At 36.6% G+C, this 17,347-nt stretch overlaps 1 protein-coding gene across 1 annotated transcript in view; it reads right to left on the reverse strand.

Annotated features, from left to right (window-relative positions):
* Positions 1 to 1,349, reverse strand: part of LOC136986999 (ubiquitin-conjugating enzyme E2 A) — a 49,420-nt gene extending 48,071 nt beyond the window's left edge. Inside the window, exon 1 of the mRNA XM_067284634.1 lies at positions 1,134 to 1,349. Coding sequence (XP_067140735.1) covers positions 1,134 to 1,177 — 44 coding nt within the window. The 5' untranslated portion in view covers positions 1,178 to 1,349. The remainder of the gene's footprint in view (positions 1 to 1,133) is intronic.
* Between the last annotated feature and the right edge of the window lie 15,998 nt (positions 1,350 to 17,347).

The raw sequence follows: 17,347 nt of genomic DNA on the forward strand, positions 1-17,347 counted from the left end.
CTTATTGCAATTAATTTGTTAATAATTGGTTTCTTATATAAATTCTTTATAGTCTATAACCATTTAAAATAAAATAGTTTAAAAAAATATATGTTATTTACTTTAGAAAAAAATTATTATATATATCGGCTATTTAAATAGTTGTTTTGACATCAATTTGATTTGTCAAAAACAGCTGTACGAAGGCCGACCTAAAAACGAACAAAGGCATCGAAGCTAAGTTATTAGAGATTAAGAAACCGAAATAATTACAAACCGGAAGACCTCTCACCAATTACGGTTAATCGACTTTCCTCGAGTGAAAATCTAAGCCACCATAGAATTTTTTTTAATCAGAAAATAAACTTCAATTTTTTCATTATAGGAAAATGCATACATTAAACCAAATACTACATACATAAACTCAAATCAATGGCAAAAATTCAACAGTAAGGGCCTAATCACGATTATTTCATACAAAAATCAACGTGGCGTACATAAGCGAGTATTTAAAGATCTACTGATCGAATCCTTTCGTACACTAAACCCAAGAAGTATTTTTTGTATACATAAATTCAAAAGTATTGTAATCACAACCGAAACAGCAACTTTAACATATTGTATGTGTGTAAAATTATTAATTAGAATAATTACCACTCGAGAATGGGAACATTAACTTAAAAATATACCCAGCACCTATATTTTAAAATGTCAAAATTTATAGGTCAAGTACAATTTGACATTATCAAAGGATCTTTAATCATTGTTGTTTGGTATTTTAACACAAGCGAAATACGATTATTAACCATCAAAGCATTGGCAAAAATGAGTGTATAAAACACTGCATTAACTATATACAATTATCGAGTTTGTGTTCAAATATTATTTTGCCTATTAATTCGTTCTTACACTTAAAAATCTAAAAATAATTGTGACGCACTTACTTATATTCGTACGTAACTTAACAGTAACAACTAAAGTTCTATGCGATGTGAAATAATTTTAAAAAATTATCAACGATTCGACAGGCCGATTACGTGTTTATTTGTTTACAAAAGTTGTTTGTTGTTGCAGATTCTAGTGTATTTACCATCGTCTCATTAGGACTAATTTTAGGCTTAGAAACGATCGCAATTCCTTTGTTTCGTCTTTACCTTTTAAAATCTCTCATTAATCTCCTTCTAGCTGGTGTGGACATATCAATGCAAAGTTCTTTTTAAAGGATCACAAAGAAAACAGGATCAACTAATTCCCTTTCTTAGCATAAGATGTTCTTCTCGAGAGAATTCTTTCTCTTCCAAACACCAAGTTGATTTCTACTTGTGACGTCTATCCGGGTTCTTCTATGATGACGTCACGGAAATACTGTCATTAGGTGGCGCTGTAGGCGACTTGTTGATTTTCCTTCGTTTCTGTTGTAAAAATTTATTATTATTGTTATTATTACAAATTATGCGTTTAAGTTTTAAATAATACGTATTAATATTTGTTCGAAGCGATATTGTATGTTTATTATAAATTCAAATGTAGAGTGCTGTGATGGTCGATAATATTGCGTAATGGCTACTTTTGGTGAAATACTTGATAAAATCGATTGTATTTAATAAAATTATCAAATAACGCGTTTTAAAATATTATTTTTAATCTGACTAATACCGGTAACGCTATTTTATATCTTTCGACTACCATCTCAACCCCTGTAACGCGACGGCCGGATGGCCGAGTGGTCAACCGCTCTGGGGGACCCGGGTTCAAATCTGAACGGGACAATAAACACCAGGAATTTTTGGGGGTGGTCTGTCCGGATATGTCGGGTCACGTCCTTCACCACCCGGCCGCCTCATTGTGGGCCTGGCCGAATCCGTAATGGACTTGCTAAATGAGACCTTCTTAGTGTCCACAGGGCAGAAAAAATTTTTAAAAAAACAAATCCCTTGTAACGCTCCGCAACACCGTCTCATATAACCCCTCCAACGTTACGTAACGCATATACTTCATCAATCCACTTAGTTGTACTTTTTTAACTTACAAAAACGCATGTGATAATTTGGGAAAATATCAGCATTGTGAGACTTGTTTATCTGACTCAGAGATATACTGGTCTTTTGTAACTTTTATCCAAAAAATCTAAAGCTTCATCACATGTCATTTTATGGGCACTTTGTTACTTGAAAACTGGTACGTTTTTTATCTATTTTTTATTTTTTTTTTTTAAATTTCGTAGCTGTTCTTGGAGAAGAACTAGCTACTTACTTCACTATTTCTGCTGCATCACGTCTACCTATCGATCGCAAGCTCATTTCACCTACAAGAATAATTTCATCAACACCAATGAGAGCAAAGATTTCACTTTCCATTTACAAGATCTATCGCTCCGCTCATTGAATGACTTTTAGGGTCGGGCAATAGTTTTTCTTTTTTTGAGCACCGTCTACACACAAAAAAGAAAAACCGAAATTTTAACGTTTAACCGTTTACTATTTTTATTCAAGAATTGTTTCAAAATGGAATGACAGTTAGTCCACTGTTCTTTTAGCTTTTTACAAAATTTATCACTCTTTTTTACCCTTGTTCACGAATATGTCCATCAGTATCTTCCAGACCACATTTAGACATTACATATTCACACATGGGCCAATCTTCTTGAACGTTCAGTCGTTCGGTTCAAATAGCTCTCATCTTAAAATTTCGTTCTCCACCAATAAATAATTAATTTTTTAAAAAGTTGGTTCAAAATGTTCATAATACAAGTATATTTATACGCTCAAATGATTAAGTTAAATGTTGAATGTTGTTTCGCAACAGGCTTAAACGACTTTTGCCATTCGCAGGCCTAAAACTTTAATAAATAACATAAAAATTGACAAAATATGGCCTTAGATCAAAACAGAGAATAACATTATGTAAAAATTTTAAAATGCATTAAAACTAAGGATACATGAATGTGGTTTTATTTACCAATACATTTATTTGACTGGTCACAATTACGTGTACACACGGAAAAAATCAGAAGATAATACCGGCGGATGTAAAGATTGCCGTGCTAAATAAGAGACATTTGCTTAGTCCTGTGCGGATCCTGTTAACTATGTTTTAATATTTGTTACTCATAAATACATAATACAGTATATTAAGGCATTATTTAGGCTGCTTTAATGAACAAAAGTTTTAATCTTTTCACCAATCATATTCTTAATACGAATCAGTTTTCCCATAGCGCGCTCTGGGAAAACTGGAACCAAATTCGTGGGAAGAATCCCATAAGTAAGTTTTCATAGGCGATCCTGTACTGATATAGCGGGTCCTGTCCCTTACCATCCGGCGGTTCCCATTTTTGATCTAACCGAACCCACGATAGGTATGTTTAAGAAGGTTCTCTTAGTGCCGATGGGGCGAATGAATTAAAACTAGAAAAACCAGAGCACTTATACCAAGATTATTCGTGTTTAGAATGCTGTGTTAAATATGTTTATCAAGAAAAATAAACAAACTCGGTAGAACAATGCGAAAGGAACACGTTGGGGAAAAACACTATCAGCTTCTGCAACCCTTACTTTATGAATGTTGTTATTGTTCTTTTCGTACTTATAGTAACACACGTAAGAAGTGTTATGGGTGTCACTTCTCATGTGTAAGGACACTTCAGGAGTACCGCGAAATAGTGCTCAGCTCTATTTCGCGGTACTCCTGAAGTGAAAACCACTGCCCTAAAGGTTTATTAGATTATTAGCAACGTTGAAAATACGAGCGAGGAAAATTACCAGCATCACATTGAAAAATTACCGAAAATAACCATGTCTATCCCTTCTATTATTCTGCAGGAAATCGTCAATAGCGTATTTTATCTATTCCTTAAATTGTTTGACATTCTGTTACCGGTCTGTCAATCCAGTTTCTGCTAACTGTTTCGCATCTTCATTTATCTATAAAGTGCGTAAAGCCTCGTCTTTGCTAAAATAATAAACCCGCTAATTGAAAATTATTCTTCCTTTATGGATTTTAAAGGTTTCTAAATATTTGAGTCCATAAAGAAGTAATTTTTAATTAGATGCGTTTTGAACTGACATACATTGTGACCCTTATAATTACAAAATCAAACATATACACAGCATATTTCATGAAGCAATAAATGAATCGGTTAGATACCAACACGCTTGTTGAGTATGCAAAATGACTGATGATTGCAAGAAATGGATTTAACTTTAGAACAAGCCAAATATCCGCTGCGGTTACAGTGTTAGTCTATCGCTTTGGAAGACCGAGATCAAATATGGACGAGCAATTTCCGAGGAACATTTTGTGGGCCAGATTTATAGGGCCCCGTCCCTTATCATTTGGCTTCTCCATTGAAGCTTGGCTGAGTTCGGATGACTAGAGGACAAAAGGCTCTCTTTGTGCCCACAGAACAAAAAGAACCAAAAATAAAAAGTTAAATGTTGAATAGAAATTGCGGATCAAAATGGTGATCACTTTAATTGCAGATTCAGTGTTTGGTAGATATCTCGCATATTATGAACCCAATAGACAATAGCTGGTTAAGTTATGATGATACTTATCATGTAAACACAATAAGTTCAGTAAAATCCGCTTATTGTAATCACTTTGATACTGATAACATTAATCGATTTATAACATTGAGGCTAACCAAAACGGAGTAAATAAATAAAACGATACTTATTTGTATTCGGGTTTATTCACTATGGCACAATTAAAAAACGTCATCATCATCATTCACCATTCACGAATTTAGTCCACGTTGACCCTGTTTCGGTCTCAGCTAGACAGGATCTAGGAGTCGTTTTTGTGGACGTCCAGGTCGTCGTCGTCCTCGTGGTTGATACTGTAAAACTGCATGAGGTATCATACCCGGCGACATTCGGAATACATGTTGAAGCCATTTTTCTCTATATGTAGAGAGTTTTTCAATTAATGGTCTCGTGTGAAGTTCCTCCAAAATATCCTCATTTCGACGATGATTCAGGACCGTATATCCAGCAGTTCGGCGCATAAACCTCATTTCAGCTGCCCGTAATCTTTTGATATCTTTCTTCTTTAGAACCCAGATTTCACTACCGTACAGGTGAGTCGGAACAGCCAGAATTTTATATAATTTCAGTCTGGAGTGATTTTGTACAAGGTGTGGTTTTAGAGTATTATTTATTATTCCTAATATTTGTAGAAATTTTATGAGCTTATTATTTATGTCATTCTCACTTTCATAAGAAATATTGCATCCTAGATAGTGGAAATTATTAACTTGCTCTAAAGTTGTATTATCAATTACGATTTTGCTGTGTATTGGCTCTGTGCCTCTAAATGCCGTATTAAAAAACGTATAATTTAAGTATTTATTAATTATAGCTATTTAGTTATTATTATTAATTTTAAATAATCCATCCATTGTTGTTAGCCTATTATTTTTATAGCGCCAGCGTATAATTGAAGTAAGAAATGTTAACAATTTAAATTACTCAACTGCAAGCAAATAATTAACATTGAAATAGCGGATTAATAACGATAATCAATAGTGATCCAATCAATATCTGTGATTACAATTAGCAGATCCTACTTTTCTTTTTAATTCTTTTCCCCCTCTGGGAACTGAGGGTGTTTTTTTAAGCCCATTATGGATTCGGTCGGGTGCACAATGTGGCGATCGGGTGATGATAATGAGTCCGACATATCCCGACGGATTATCTATGAAAAATTCTGGGTTTCGACTCATGTTAATTCAATTCCTGTCCCCAGGCGGTAAGCTGCTACCTTAACTGCTCGGCCATTATACCGTTAATTCGAAAATTAAAAGAACTAAAGGAGTGATCCACAACTGTGATAACACTGCTGTCGTTGCGCTGCATTCAGCACATTACTGCAATTTCTATCCATTTCGGATAGGCCAAACTTGCCATGGGATCGATCAACAAGGATGAAGGATAAAGGAGATTCCTTGTGTTAAACTAACGATGGCAAATTATTAGAATTCAAATGGAAGTTAAGTTCAGTTTTTCCAAGTTGAATTCTTTTTGAGTGGTAGTCCGGCCTAAGAATATGAGTGAAGGGCAGTGGCGTAGCGTAGTGGGGGCGGCAGGGGCGGCCCGCCCCGGGAGCGCTTATAGGGGGCGGCAAAATTTCACAATAAATAATAATATCTTGTAAAAATACCTAAATAAGGGGGCGGCGAAATTTTCCTCCGCCCCGGGCGGCTGACACCCAGGCTACGCCGCTGGTGAAGGGTTTCGTTTATTTGAATTACGGCAACGCATGAGCACTTTTCTGAGAGGGATACTTCCTGGGGTATCTTTTATGGGTAATTGGCCGCTATTTAGGTGTTAATAACGTGAAGAAAACCCGGAAAACTTCACGTAAACGCTGAATCCGACTGATGATTATTCCTAAAATGCATGATACTCACATCCAGAAGTAGGATCAAATTTAATGCCCATTATTTGGTAGTATGAATCCATCATTCCACATAGACGCTAGCCAACCCCATTGCGAATCAGCCCTTAATGGAGTATTCTTGCATTACCAGCAAGATGTTGGTGCTTTATGTTGACAAATCAATCAATCACGCTTCATTCTGTGTAATGATTTTCGAGCATACGTGCTGACGCTCAGTGTCTTGTATAATTGAAAATTTTATCCGTGTTTATCCGAAAATAACTGATTTTAAATGCATTCGACAAATAGAGGAATGTGGTGAGAAATTTTATTACAAAAATTGCTCTTCGTTTGATGCTTTTACATCAAAAAGATATTCCGTTAACAAACGGCTTAAATGTATCAAAATCATTTCAGCAAGTAGAAAATTTGCGAGATGCCCAATTAAAGTATCCTCGATGATACGAATCCCGATATTAACATGATTTCTAACGTAAAAATTATTTTTATTGCAAAATTATAATGTAAAATGGTGTAACGTGTGTGTTTAATATTACTTAATTCCTTAATTGATAGAAAAGACAAGGCAACACATGGTGAACTGTTCAGTTAAGTTTCTCCCCAGAGAACTTTCTATGGGGAAACTGGTCCTTATTTAAGTTATAAACACGTGAAGTAAACCCTAAAAACTTCACGTGGCCAGCAGGTTAGAACCCGCAACCAATTAACTAGCAGTGTTCATTGTTTTTATCAAGAAAGAGTTGCAAATTTCTTTAATGTCATGCAATTTTCAAATTGTAGCCCACTTATTGATCATTTTATTTATTAATTATTTCCGTTCTTCCTCATTGAGATCAGATCTCTTCTGTTCTCTTGTCCTTTTACTTGTATTGTTGGGTTGCAGTTTTGAAATTGCACAACTACAGATTCCCATTGCTGTCTGTCTGTCCTTCCATAATCTCGAGAATGGTGTTAAATAGATGAAAATTGAGACGAGATATGGAAAGTTAAGGACTGAAACCCCGATTAACTGTATAGGAATTACGATCTAAACCGGAAATCACGAACAGGGCAGTTCTGAAAAAGGTGTTAGTAGGCATTGTGAGGCGTTCTTCCTAACTTATAATATTTTCCATCAAAGAGAACGTTTGCGAAGATAAATTCTTTATAAATTGATTTATTCGATGGAGGGGCTTACACTGAAAATACTTCAGATTTTGAGGCTAAATGCCTCAAAATACTTCAGATGTAACCCCAATCTGTTTGCTACAACAGAATACTCAATACATGTAAACACTTCAAACCTTTCTCAGTAGGGTTTGAAGTGTTTACAAGTAATAGCATTTTCACGGGGATAGGTTCATGAGTCATTCAGATAATAGGAGTCAAAAGAATTTTGAGTATATAGACTACTTATGTTTACACACTAAAGTACTTTATGCAGGGTGATCAAACAAGGACATATTTTTGTTTATGTAATACTTAAAAACACCCCCATATCATTATATAATATCTATTTATACATTTCATTATAATAATACATTAAAGGTGACAGTTTTGGCAAGCTAACAGTTATATAATTTATGTATTTTGAAATAGTCAAAAGGTCAATTAAAAGTAATTTAATTGTCAAATATTACAATGAGAAATGATGTATGTGTCTAAGAAACTGCACTATTTATTCACATAATTATGTATTAATGATTTTTTATGCAAATATATTTCCATAAATCACATTAATTCATAATTTATTAAAGATTCTGTTTAGTTTAATTTAAATAATGAGCCATTTTTAATTGCATTTTTATGCTGGACAATGCATCTTTCTATAGAATTAAAGCTGAATTTAGAAGTGTTGTGACTTTAAAGAAAACAAAAATAACTTTGGCTTATGTAATTTCAAGATTTATTTCTACTAAGTGTGATAAAATCGTTTCAAATGACTTATTTTTCAATGTTATTTCCAAAATTAAAACTACTTTTAAATATTATTTATCAATTTTTGAACTTTTAAAGCATAAGTATATTTAAAACAAACAATAATTTTATACTGTTTAGACAGTTTAGAAGGAGTTTTTATCATAATATATATAAATGTATTAAGTGCATAGAGTAAAACTTGTCCGAAACGGAACCTGACAAACTGGAAAAAATATTCGGTTCGACTCCGGTTTACACAGGTTTTACTGTATTAAAATAATCTGGCAAATTGGCAAACTTTTCCTTATCAAAATAATAAATAATGAATAAAATATTTTTAAATTGATTTTAAATTGCATATAAATTATATTCTAGTTTAATATATTAAGTTACTGGCATTAAACTTGGGTCAATGTCAAGGTCTGGAGAGTGAAATTATACAAAAAAAATTTGTGACCTACATACATTTTTAATATAATTAAGCCAGATGAAACTCATAAATCTGCTTTTTTAGTTGAAAAAATAAATAATTCATTAAAAAATATATAAAACCTATCATTACAATAATTATATTTAACATTACATCATGTACTGTACCTGTACAGTACAGTAAAACCTGCCTAAAACGGAAAAAATTCTTCGAAACAGAGCAAATTTTTGTTAAAGAAAAACCCTGTTTTAAACGGAAACCATTCAAACGGGAAAAAATACAAAAATTAACGTGCGATTCCGGTTCACACAGGTTTTACTGAACATTAATTAATTATGGTTAAAATTATCGATAAAATTTCATATTTTAACTCGTTAATTTTGAATGATTTCCTTAAAATATTAACTTAATTATTTACTAAATTCAAATTAAAATTCCAACAATTTTCTGTGGCACGTTATAGCTTCTTGGGACCAGAAAATATTTGAATTAAGGGCCCTACGTACTGTACTTAACTTCAGACGGGAATTTTTGAGAAAATCCCGTTCGTTTAACTCGATCTTTGGAGGGCCCCAAATTTTAAATTTCGATATTCTTACTACAGTAATGAGTTTATAAAAGATTGGTTTGGGACGGGGTCGGTGTTGCTCACGTCCGTAGGTTTAACCATAAAGTATCCCACACGCAGTGGCGTAGCTAGGGTGGGGCAATTAGGGCAAGTGCCCCGGACGCCTTTCAAAGGGAGGCGCGCAAAATCGCCAATTATTAAATTTAAAAATCAAAATAAATCAATTCATATCAAACAATCTCGTCCGCGACTCACGCGCTTCGCGAATGAGCGAGAGGGAATGAGTGGTGCGCGCAGGCGGTGCACTTGCTCGTTCAAATTCGACACTTCTCGCGCAGTTGTTTATTTTGTTTACGTGTGATTTGTGATTCTGATTTAAATACTCTCGAGCGAGCGAGCGTTATTGAAGCTACTTGATTTGTTATCTAATTGTCAGTGTCGGGATAGAATCGTCTGGAAGTACGATTCCCGCCCTTTCTTGTTTCTTTTTATTTTATTTCAAATTAGTCCACGCTGCAGAAGTCGGTTGGAAAACGACCAGTAGTTTTGAATTTACGATCGCTGATTGGCCACGGATCATCGGATCATAGCCGGACCTACGACAGAACTAGGTAGCGCTTATTGATTAATCAAACTTAACTTCAATCTGTATAAAAGGAAGCGCGGTAACTAGCCTTTTATGCGCCCGGTGCGAGCTTCTGTAACTATCCCCAAAACTATGACCCGAAACTTGGTCCAGGTCATTTCTGCGCCCTCTCGGGGGTCTGCGCCCTGTGCCTGGGCACCGCTGGCACCGCCCTAGTTACGGCACTGATAAAAGGTTAGAATTTTTGGCGGGGAAAAGGGGAGTTGGCCCAGTGGCGTAGCGTGGGTGTCAGCCGCCCGGGGCGGAGGAAAATTTCGCCGCCCCTTTATTTAGGTATTTTTACAAGATATTACAGTAGAGCATCGATTATCCGACCCCAATTAACCGTCACATCGGTTAACCGACCGCGTTCTAGTCTGCAAATTTAAATATCCACTAGTGATGTGGCGCTACAATATTTGGCTATGTCTTGGCTACTTTAATATTATTTTTGTTAAATTTTTGCGTGTTTTAGCTGGTAACACTGGCTCGACCATGAATAGGGAGGCCAGTATTTAAACCATGCTTAATTTTTCTTATTTTGTCTTTATTTTGTGGAAAATAAAGAAATAATTTTTAACGGTACAATAGCGACGATTATTATTTTTTTTAAAAAATTTGTTAGGCTTAACATCGATGAAAATTCAACGCGAAGTAGTTTAATAGCGATATACTAATATACAAATTACATAGGATATACTTTTTTTTAAACTCTTTCCGCCCTGTGGGCACTAAGAGGGCCTCTTTTAGTAGGCCCATTATGGGTTCGGCCAGGCCCACAATGGGGCGACCGGGTGGTGAGGGACGGGGCCCGACATATCCGAACGGACCACCCCCGAAAAATTCCTTGAGATCTCTCGACCCGTTCGAATTCGAACCCGGGTCCCCCAGAGCGGTAGGCTGCCACCTTGACCGCTCGGCCATCCGGCCGTTACATAGGATATACTAATATACTATACTTACGGCCGGATGGCCGAGCGGTCAAGGTGGCAGCCTACTGCTCTGGGGAACCCGGGATCGAATCCGATCGGGTCGAATAATCCCCAGGAATTTTTCGGGGGTGGTCCGTTCGGATATGTCGGGTCCCGTCCCTCACCACCCGATCGCCCCATTGTGGGCCTGGCCGAACCCATAATGGGCCTTCTAAAAAAAGGCTCTCTTAGTGCCCACAGGGAGGAAAAAGTTAAAATATATATATATATACTATACTAATGTATTTTTTCATGCTTTTCGGTTATCCGTTTTTTTTTTCTTGTTATCCGACCAACCCGAGTCCCCAATTAAGTCGGATAATCGATGCGCTACTCTATTATTTATTGTGAAATTTTTCCGCCTCCTAAAAGTGCCGCCCCTACTACGCTATGCCACTAAGTTGGCCAAATGAACTGTTTTATTTAGTGTATCTGTTTTTATATTAAGATAATTTACGAAGGGGCGCAACTTTGATCGTGTCCTAGGCCCGATTTTCGATTGCTACGCCCCTGCCTACACGTGACCCCTGGGTGGTGCTAAGCGAGCAGCAGTCTTCTGGCAGCCAGTCTATCTGAAAAGATCTCCTGGCTAATTATTCATGACACCACAGACTCTTCGAGACAGTTCTTCTGAGAGCTCTTTCAGGAGCTCAGGACCACATTCCCGAGTGTTTGAAACCACCATGTGGATATGCCAGCTTAACATAGAGGGTATAAACAAATCCAAGTGTGAATATCTGTCAAAATTGCTGTTGGACAATGATGTTGATGTGGTTGCTGTCCTAGAGACTCATGTCCCAGATGAAGATCAGTTCCGGAAGCGATGCCTATTGCAGTGAATCCTGGGATGTGGCATAACATATGACAGTTCTTATGGTGTCGGAACATATGTCCGCAATACCATCCAAAATGTCAACTTACTGTCACAGAGTGTGCAAGAAAACATCCACGCGCTCGTAACGAAAGTGAACAATGTGACAATCATAAATGTCTACAAGCCGCCTGGTATTGCTTGGCCAGAAACAGTTCTACCCATCACTGACCATCCTTCCGTCTATGTAGGGAACTTTAACAGCTTAATGTTACGATACGCCTGTTTCTGGTACCATACGATCCACACCAGCACATTGGCTGTCATTACTCGCAGGAATCATGCTACCTGACCTGCGACGATCTAAGGCCTTTCTTCGCGAGTCCCTGAAAATAAACAAAAATCCTCAACTCCAAGTTCATCAAGACATTTCATCTTTGAGTATTGACCGTTTGAAATCTCGGAATCCAACCCTTCGCGCAGCTCAGGTGAACATGGCTACAACTGACGGTGACTACATGACATTATGGAAAAACCGTTGGGAAACAGGAACGGGGCCCCACTTGCACTTCGTTCTGTCGCGGAGAAAAAGTCCAGGGGTTTGACTTACCTCGCAAAACATGGACCGCATTAAACCGTGTCAGGACGGGTCGTGGCAGGTGTAGAGACTCTGTTCAAATGGAAGAAAGTTCCAAGCCCTGAGTGTGATTGTGTTGCGCCTCGTCAGACTGTTGAGCACATTGCACGTAAGTGTAGACTGCGGGCTTATCCTGGTGACTGGAATGACATTCTAATGTCCACCGCAAAAGTTGTAAAGTGGATAATCGAATTAGATCTACAGCTCTGACCTCTTTATATATGTGCAGTCTCATAATTGTAGGTTTATAATTGTTTAATTTTATATAGTTTTACTAATTCTTACTTTCCTATTTCATTACTCGTTTTGTGTTACTCCATTTTGTTACGCTTTGTTTGTGTCATGTATAAGCCATACGATAAATAAATAAAATAATGGTTTGGGGCCTCCTATTGGTGGGGACCCAAGGTAATTGTCCTATTTGAACGTAGGGTAACGCTCCAATGAAAATTTCCGATTAATTTAGGTTGTTTTTATCTCCTTCCCTGCAACGGAATTATTAACGTCACGTAGTACATATATTATGCAAAGGTTTGTATGTCAAGGAAAAAATATAAAGGACACGCCCTTAATCGAGAGTTGTTATCCCTGTGGGTGTTCGTTTTCCTTTTCTTTTTCAGTATTATTCTGAATAACGTTTCCGTGGATTCGTGACTGTCTTTGTTTATCTTTACGCTATCGTTTTTCTTGCAGAATGCATGGGAGCTTACGCAGTTTCATTTTGTGTTCCTTTAAGGCCCCAGGCGCAATTTATCACAAGACTATGGTGTTTCTATAAAGGGCCTTTAAATAACAACTATTTTCTTTTCAATACACAACTTTTTAAACGTTTACTGAATTTTAGAGGCAAATTATCTTTTCGTTGTTTAATTTTTGAGGCTCCTGAGACGACGAGGCCCTCGTGGGCCTACTGCGTAATCTGCCACTGAAGTAACAAGAATGAAAACAGTAACTCTCGCTTGTTTTCTCGTTAATGTATAAGAGTAACGTTACGTATATTAGAAGGTTGTTTGTACAATGGGGCCATTTGAATAGAGGAAGTCCCTAAATTCTAGTATTTTATGTAAAACAAATACGGCTTTGCCGTTTTACTTGAGACAACACTGTCTCGGAGACTCACTATTAAGCGGGATCACTTTGACGCTCAAGGCGGATCTCGTTCTCATTCTCCAATCTTCTTTGATATCGCTGGTTTTGAGCGCGATGGTCGTTCACGATGCATTTTCCGTGAAATTAACCTATCCAATGTCGAAATTTCATTTCGTTGAATGACGGCCAGAGTTGAATTTTTGTCGATGCGTAACGAAAATTTCCCGTTTTTGAAAAAAAATAATCGTGGTTATTGTATCGTCCAAATTTAATTTTTTTTATTTTGCACAAACAATACTGGGTTGCGTCCTACTTTGTCTGTTGACCTCGATCACTTGAGCGTCTTTTGTTCTGCCGGTAAAAATTAACTGAGAAACTGATAATTTACTTAATTTGTATCGGCTTCGCGATATTTACAACAGTGTCGAGATATAATATAAATCCAAGATCGGCACGACTGTCAAATCAACAGGTTAACTAAACGAAATAAAAAGATTGCTCCTAAACTCTAACGAGGAGACAAGTGAGGTCAAAGGGCGAAGGTCACGCGGTGGCGCCCTCTGACACGTCAAGTTTTAATCGGTCCCACGATTTTACTATACTAGATAATGTTAAAAATACCCACTTGTAACGACATATAACCCTATTTTAATGTCATATTTGAAGCACTCCCAAATTTACAAAATTAGATTATAAATTTTATTGAACATAGAAGATACTACGTGTCCAGTCCTAAGGTCAGAGTTCAGGGACGGCCGGATGGCCGAGCGGTAAAGGTGGCAGCCTACCGCTCTGGGGACCCGGGATCGAATAAATCCCCAGGAATTTTTCGGGGGTGGTCCGTTCGGATATGTCGGGCCCCGTCCCTCACCACCCGGTCGCCCCATTGTGGGCCTGGCCGAACCCATAATGGGCCTACTAAAAGAGGCCCTCTTAGTGCCGACAGGGCGGAAAGAGTTAAAAAAAAAAAAAAAAAAAAAGGTCAGAGTTCACTTCTTAGAATGACTGTGGGTGGTACTCTCCCCACCTGACTTCGGTGGGGTGAGGTGCCTGTTTTGCCAGTTTGTAGAAGAGGGTCGCCATTTTGTATTTTATTTTAACTGTTCTCTACCCTCTGACTACCTACAAGTCTGGATTTTTTATGCGTAAATGATTTGGGCAACTAATACTCTGTGCCAAATATCAACTCTCGACATGTACTCCTTCATACCTCTAAGCTGGTAACATTAACCGGCAGTACGATTTTATAAACAAGACCATAGTCTTGTCAATAAATAAAGCTGGCAAGGGCTCTTGCTGGACTTTTCTGGCACTCGAACAGGAGATTAAGGGGACCATTAGATGTTATTGAATAAATAACTTTTATATTATTAATTATTGTAAAAAGCAAAAAGGCTCAACTTTGAGGAGTTTAAATGAGATTTTTAAAAATATCGTAAATGCCAATAATGTGTAAAATTTCCATTAAGTCCAACCCCACTTTAAAAAAAAAAAAAACTCTTTCCGCCCTGTGGGCACTAAGAGGGCCTCTTTTTGCAAGCCATTATGGGTTCGGCCAGGCCCACAATGGGGCGACCAGGTGGTGAGGGACGGGGTCCGAAGTATCTGGACGGACCACCCCCCCCGAAAAATTCCTGGGGATTTTTCGACCCGTCGGGATTCGAACCCGGGTCCCCCAGAGCGGTAGGCTGCCACCTTGACCGCTCGGCCATCCGGCCTCCTAGTCCAACCCCACTAGAGATACGATACATGACCCCTTTGAGTTACGTACTCCAAAATTTAATAGCATGGATGCCACTTATATACAAGTTACTGTGCTAAATTTCTTTATATCATCCTGAGATATTAAATGAAATGAATGCCAACACAAACACGCATACAACATACCATACCGCACAAACAATTCCCCCTTTTTTCATATTTTTGGATTCAAAGGGTGCAAAACGCAGAAAGTCCAATTTGGAACGATTACAATACTTTCCAGTGTTACGTTATAACTTATAACAGGTGGAAAAGTAAAATATAAATGTGATATATAAATTAAACACTGTTTTATTGATTTTATTGAAATACTTTTTATGGCATTCAGAGATGAAGCCTGACAATTGTGAATAACTCTATACTCTTCTCAGGTTCAATGAATAATAGATGAAGCACAGCTCTGATTATGTTATTCTTGCAAAACGTGTAGATGCTCGTGTTTTGCAAGAAGCAAGACTTTTTCATGAGGATTAGCCTGGACATATCGGATTCTGTCACTCATCAACTGGAAGATCCTACTGTAAACTTAGACGAGCGTACAGTAAACATGGAAAAAAGGCCCTTTTAAAGCTCGTAAGATGAAAATTGCTAAAAAGTATTAAAATGATTAAATAATAAAATTTGCCAAAAAGTGAAAATATATTATATAAAAGGTTTCCCTTCTTAAAATGCGATGAAATAAATAATAGTGGGCCCTAAGAGTCTCTCTATTCGATGCCCATTATGGGTTTGTCCAGGCTCACAATGAAAGTCGGTAGGAAGGGAAAATGGGGCTGGTACATTAGAATTTCATAAAAGAATTTTATGAAATTCTCAAAATACTTGTGAAGTGTAATTATAATTCCTCATATAAATAAACATTTTTAAAAAATCAATAACTTACCGTAATTTCTTGCGTATAACCCGCAAAAATTGCTAGAATACAGCCTGCATCTCCTTTCAAATTGACATTAATTTAAATTCAAATTAAAACAATAACTGGCCACCAGTGACCGATGGATAAAAACACTAAACACTGGTCGTGGGTTCCAGCATCGTCAACGAGCTGGCACGTGGAGTTTTCCGAGTTTTCTTCGCGTTTTAACACCTAAACAGTCGTCCCAGGAGGCATCCTCCCTCAATAGATCGCCCACGTGTCACGTTGTCGACCAAATAAACAAAAACAACAAAGATAACCCGCGGGTTATACAGTTACTGTGCTATTTCATTTTATTATAACAAATTAAAACAGTTCTCAATTTTTTATAATGCAAATCTTTAATTGTGAACTTTATTAAATTATATAATTTTAATTAAAATTATTTACCATTCTAATTGGATAAATAATACATTCAATTAATTGATGTGAGGCGACTTTTATTGCTTCTGTAATCATAAAAAACGGAACCTTGATCATTAGCAAGCATTAATTTGATCCAGAGATAACATTTTATTACATTTTTAATGTCCTTTTAAATATTTATATTGTTTATAAATGTTAAACATTCAGAGCCTCCAAATTACTTAAAGCCTAGATGCTCAGATGTGTTACTTTGCTACCATAATCATGTTGAATGCCATTGATTGTTCATAATTTCATTTCATAGAAGCACTGATTCTGATTGTGTCATTTGGCTTTCCAGAACAGTAGGTGTACCTACTGTTCTGGAAGATCTGGGTTCGAGTGAGAGTCACACAACATATTTTTATGCCCGGTCACAAGTGCCGAGATTTAAAATCAGGCTTATGGACATTTTTCTTTGTTGAGTGACATAACAAAGTCTTTGTACCAACAACAACAAAACAGAGATAATATCACTAAAGAAAATCTATATTGAATTTGATTTGATTTTGTGAAGATCAATAAAATCAATCAGTATTTTATCTTTGTTTTATAGGATTGATTCTGAAGACAGAAAATTTACTCCAGGAAGTATTTAAAAAGCACTAGAAGAGCACCACTTATCTTTAAGATCAATCAATATAATTTTATTACGTCATTGGGGATGTGTAATGGACATGTAGTTACTAGAAAAGTATTAAATCTGTTTTATCAGTTTTAAAAAATTCTATTATCTTTATAAGATAAGACCATGAATATATTTATAGAATTTCACTTGCATTTTTTTGATAAATTTTTAAAATGTAATGTGGCTTTAAGATAGCTTAAGGAATGAATAGATATACTTTTGATTT

Source organism: Centruroides vittatus, unplaced genomic scaffold, assembly GCF_030686945.1.
Source record: "Centruroides vittatus isolate TY-2023 unplaced genomic scaffold, ASM3068694v2 scaffold_1431, whole genome shotgun sequence".
Classification (NCBI taxonomy): Eukaryota; Metazoa; Arthropoda; class Arachnida; order Scorpiones; family Buthidae; genus Centruroides; species Centruroides vittatus.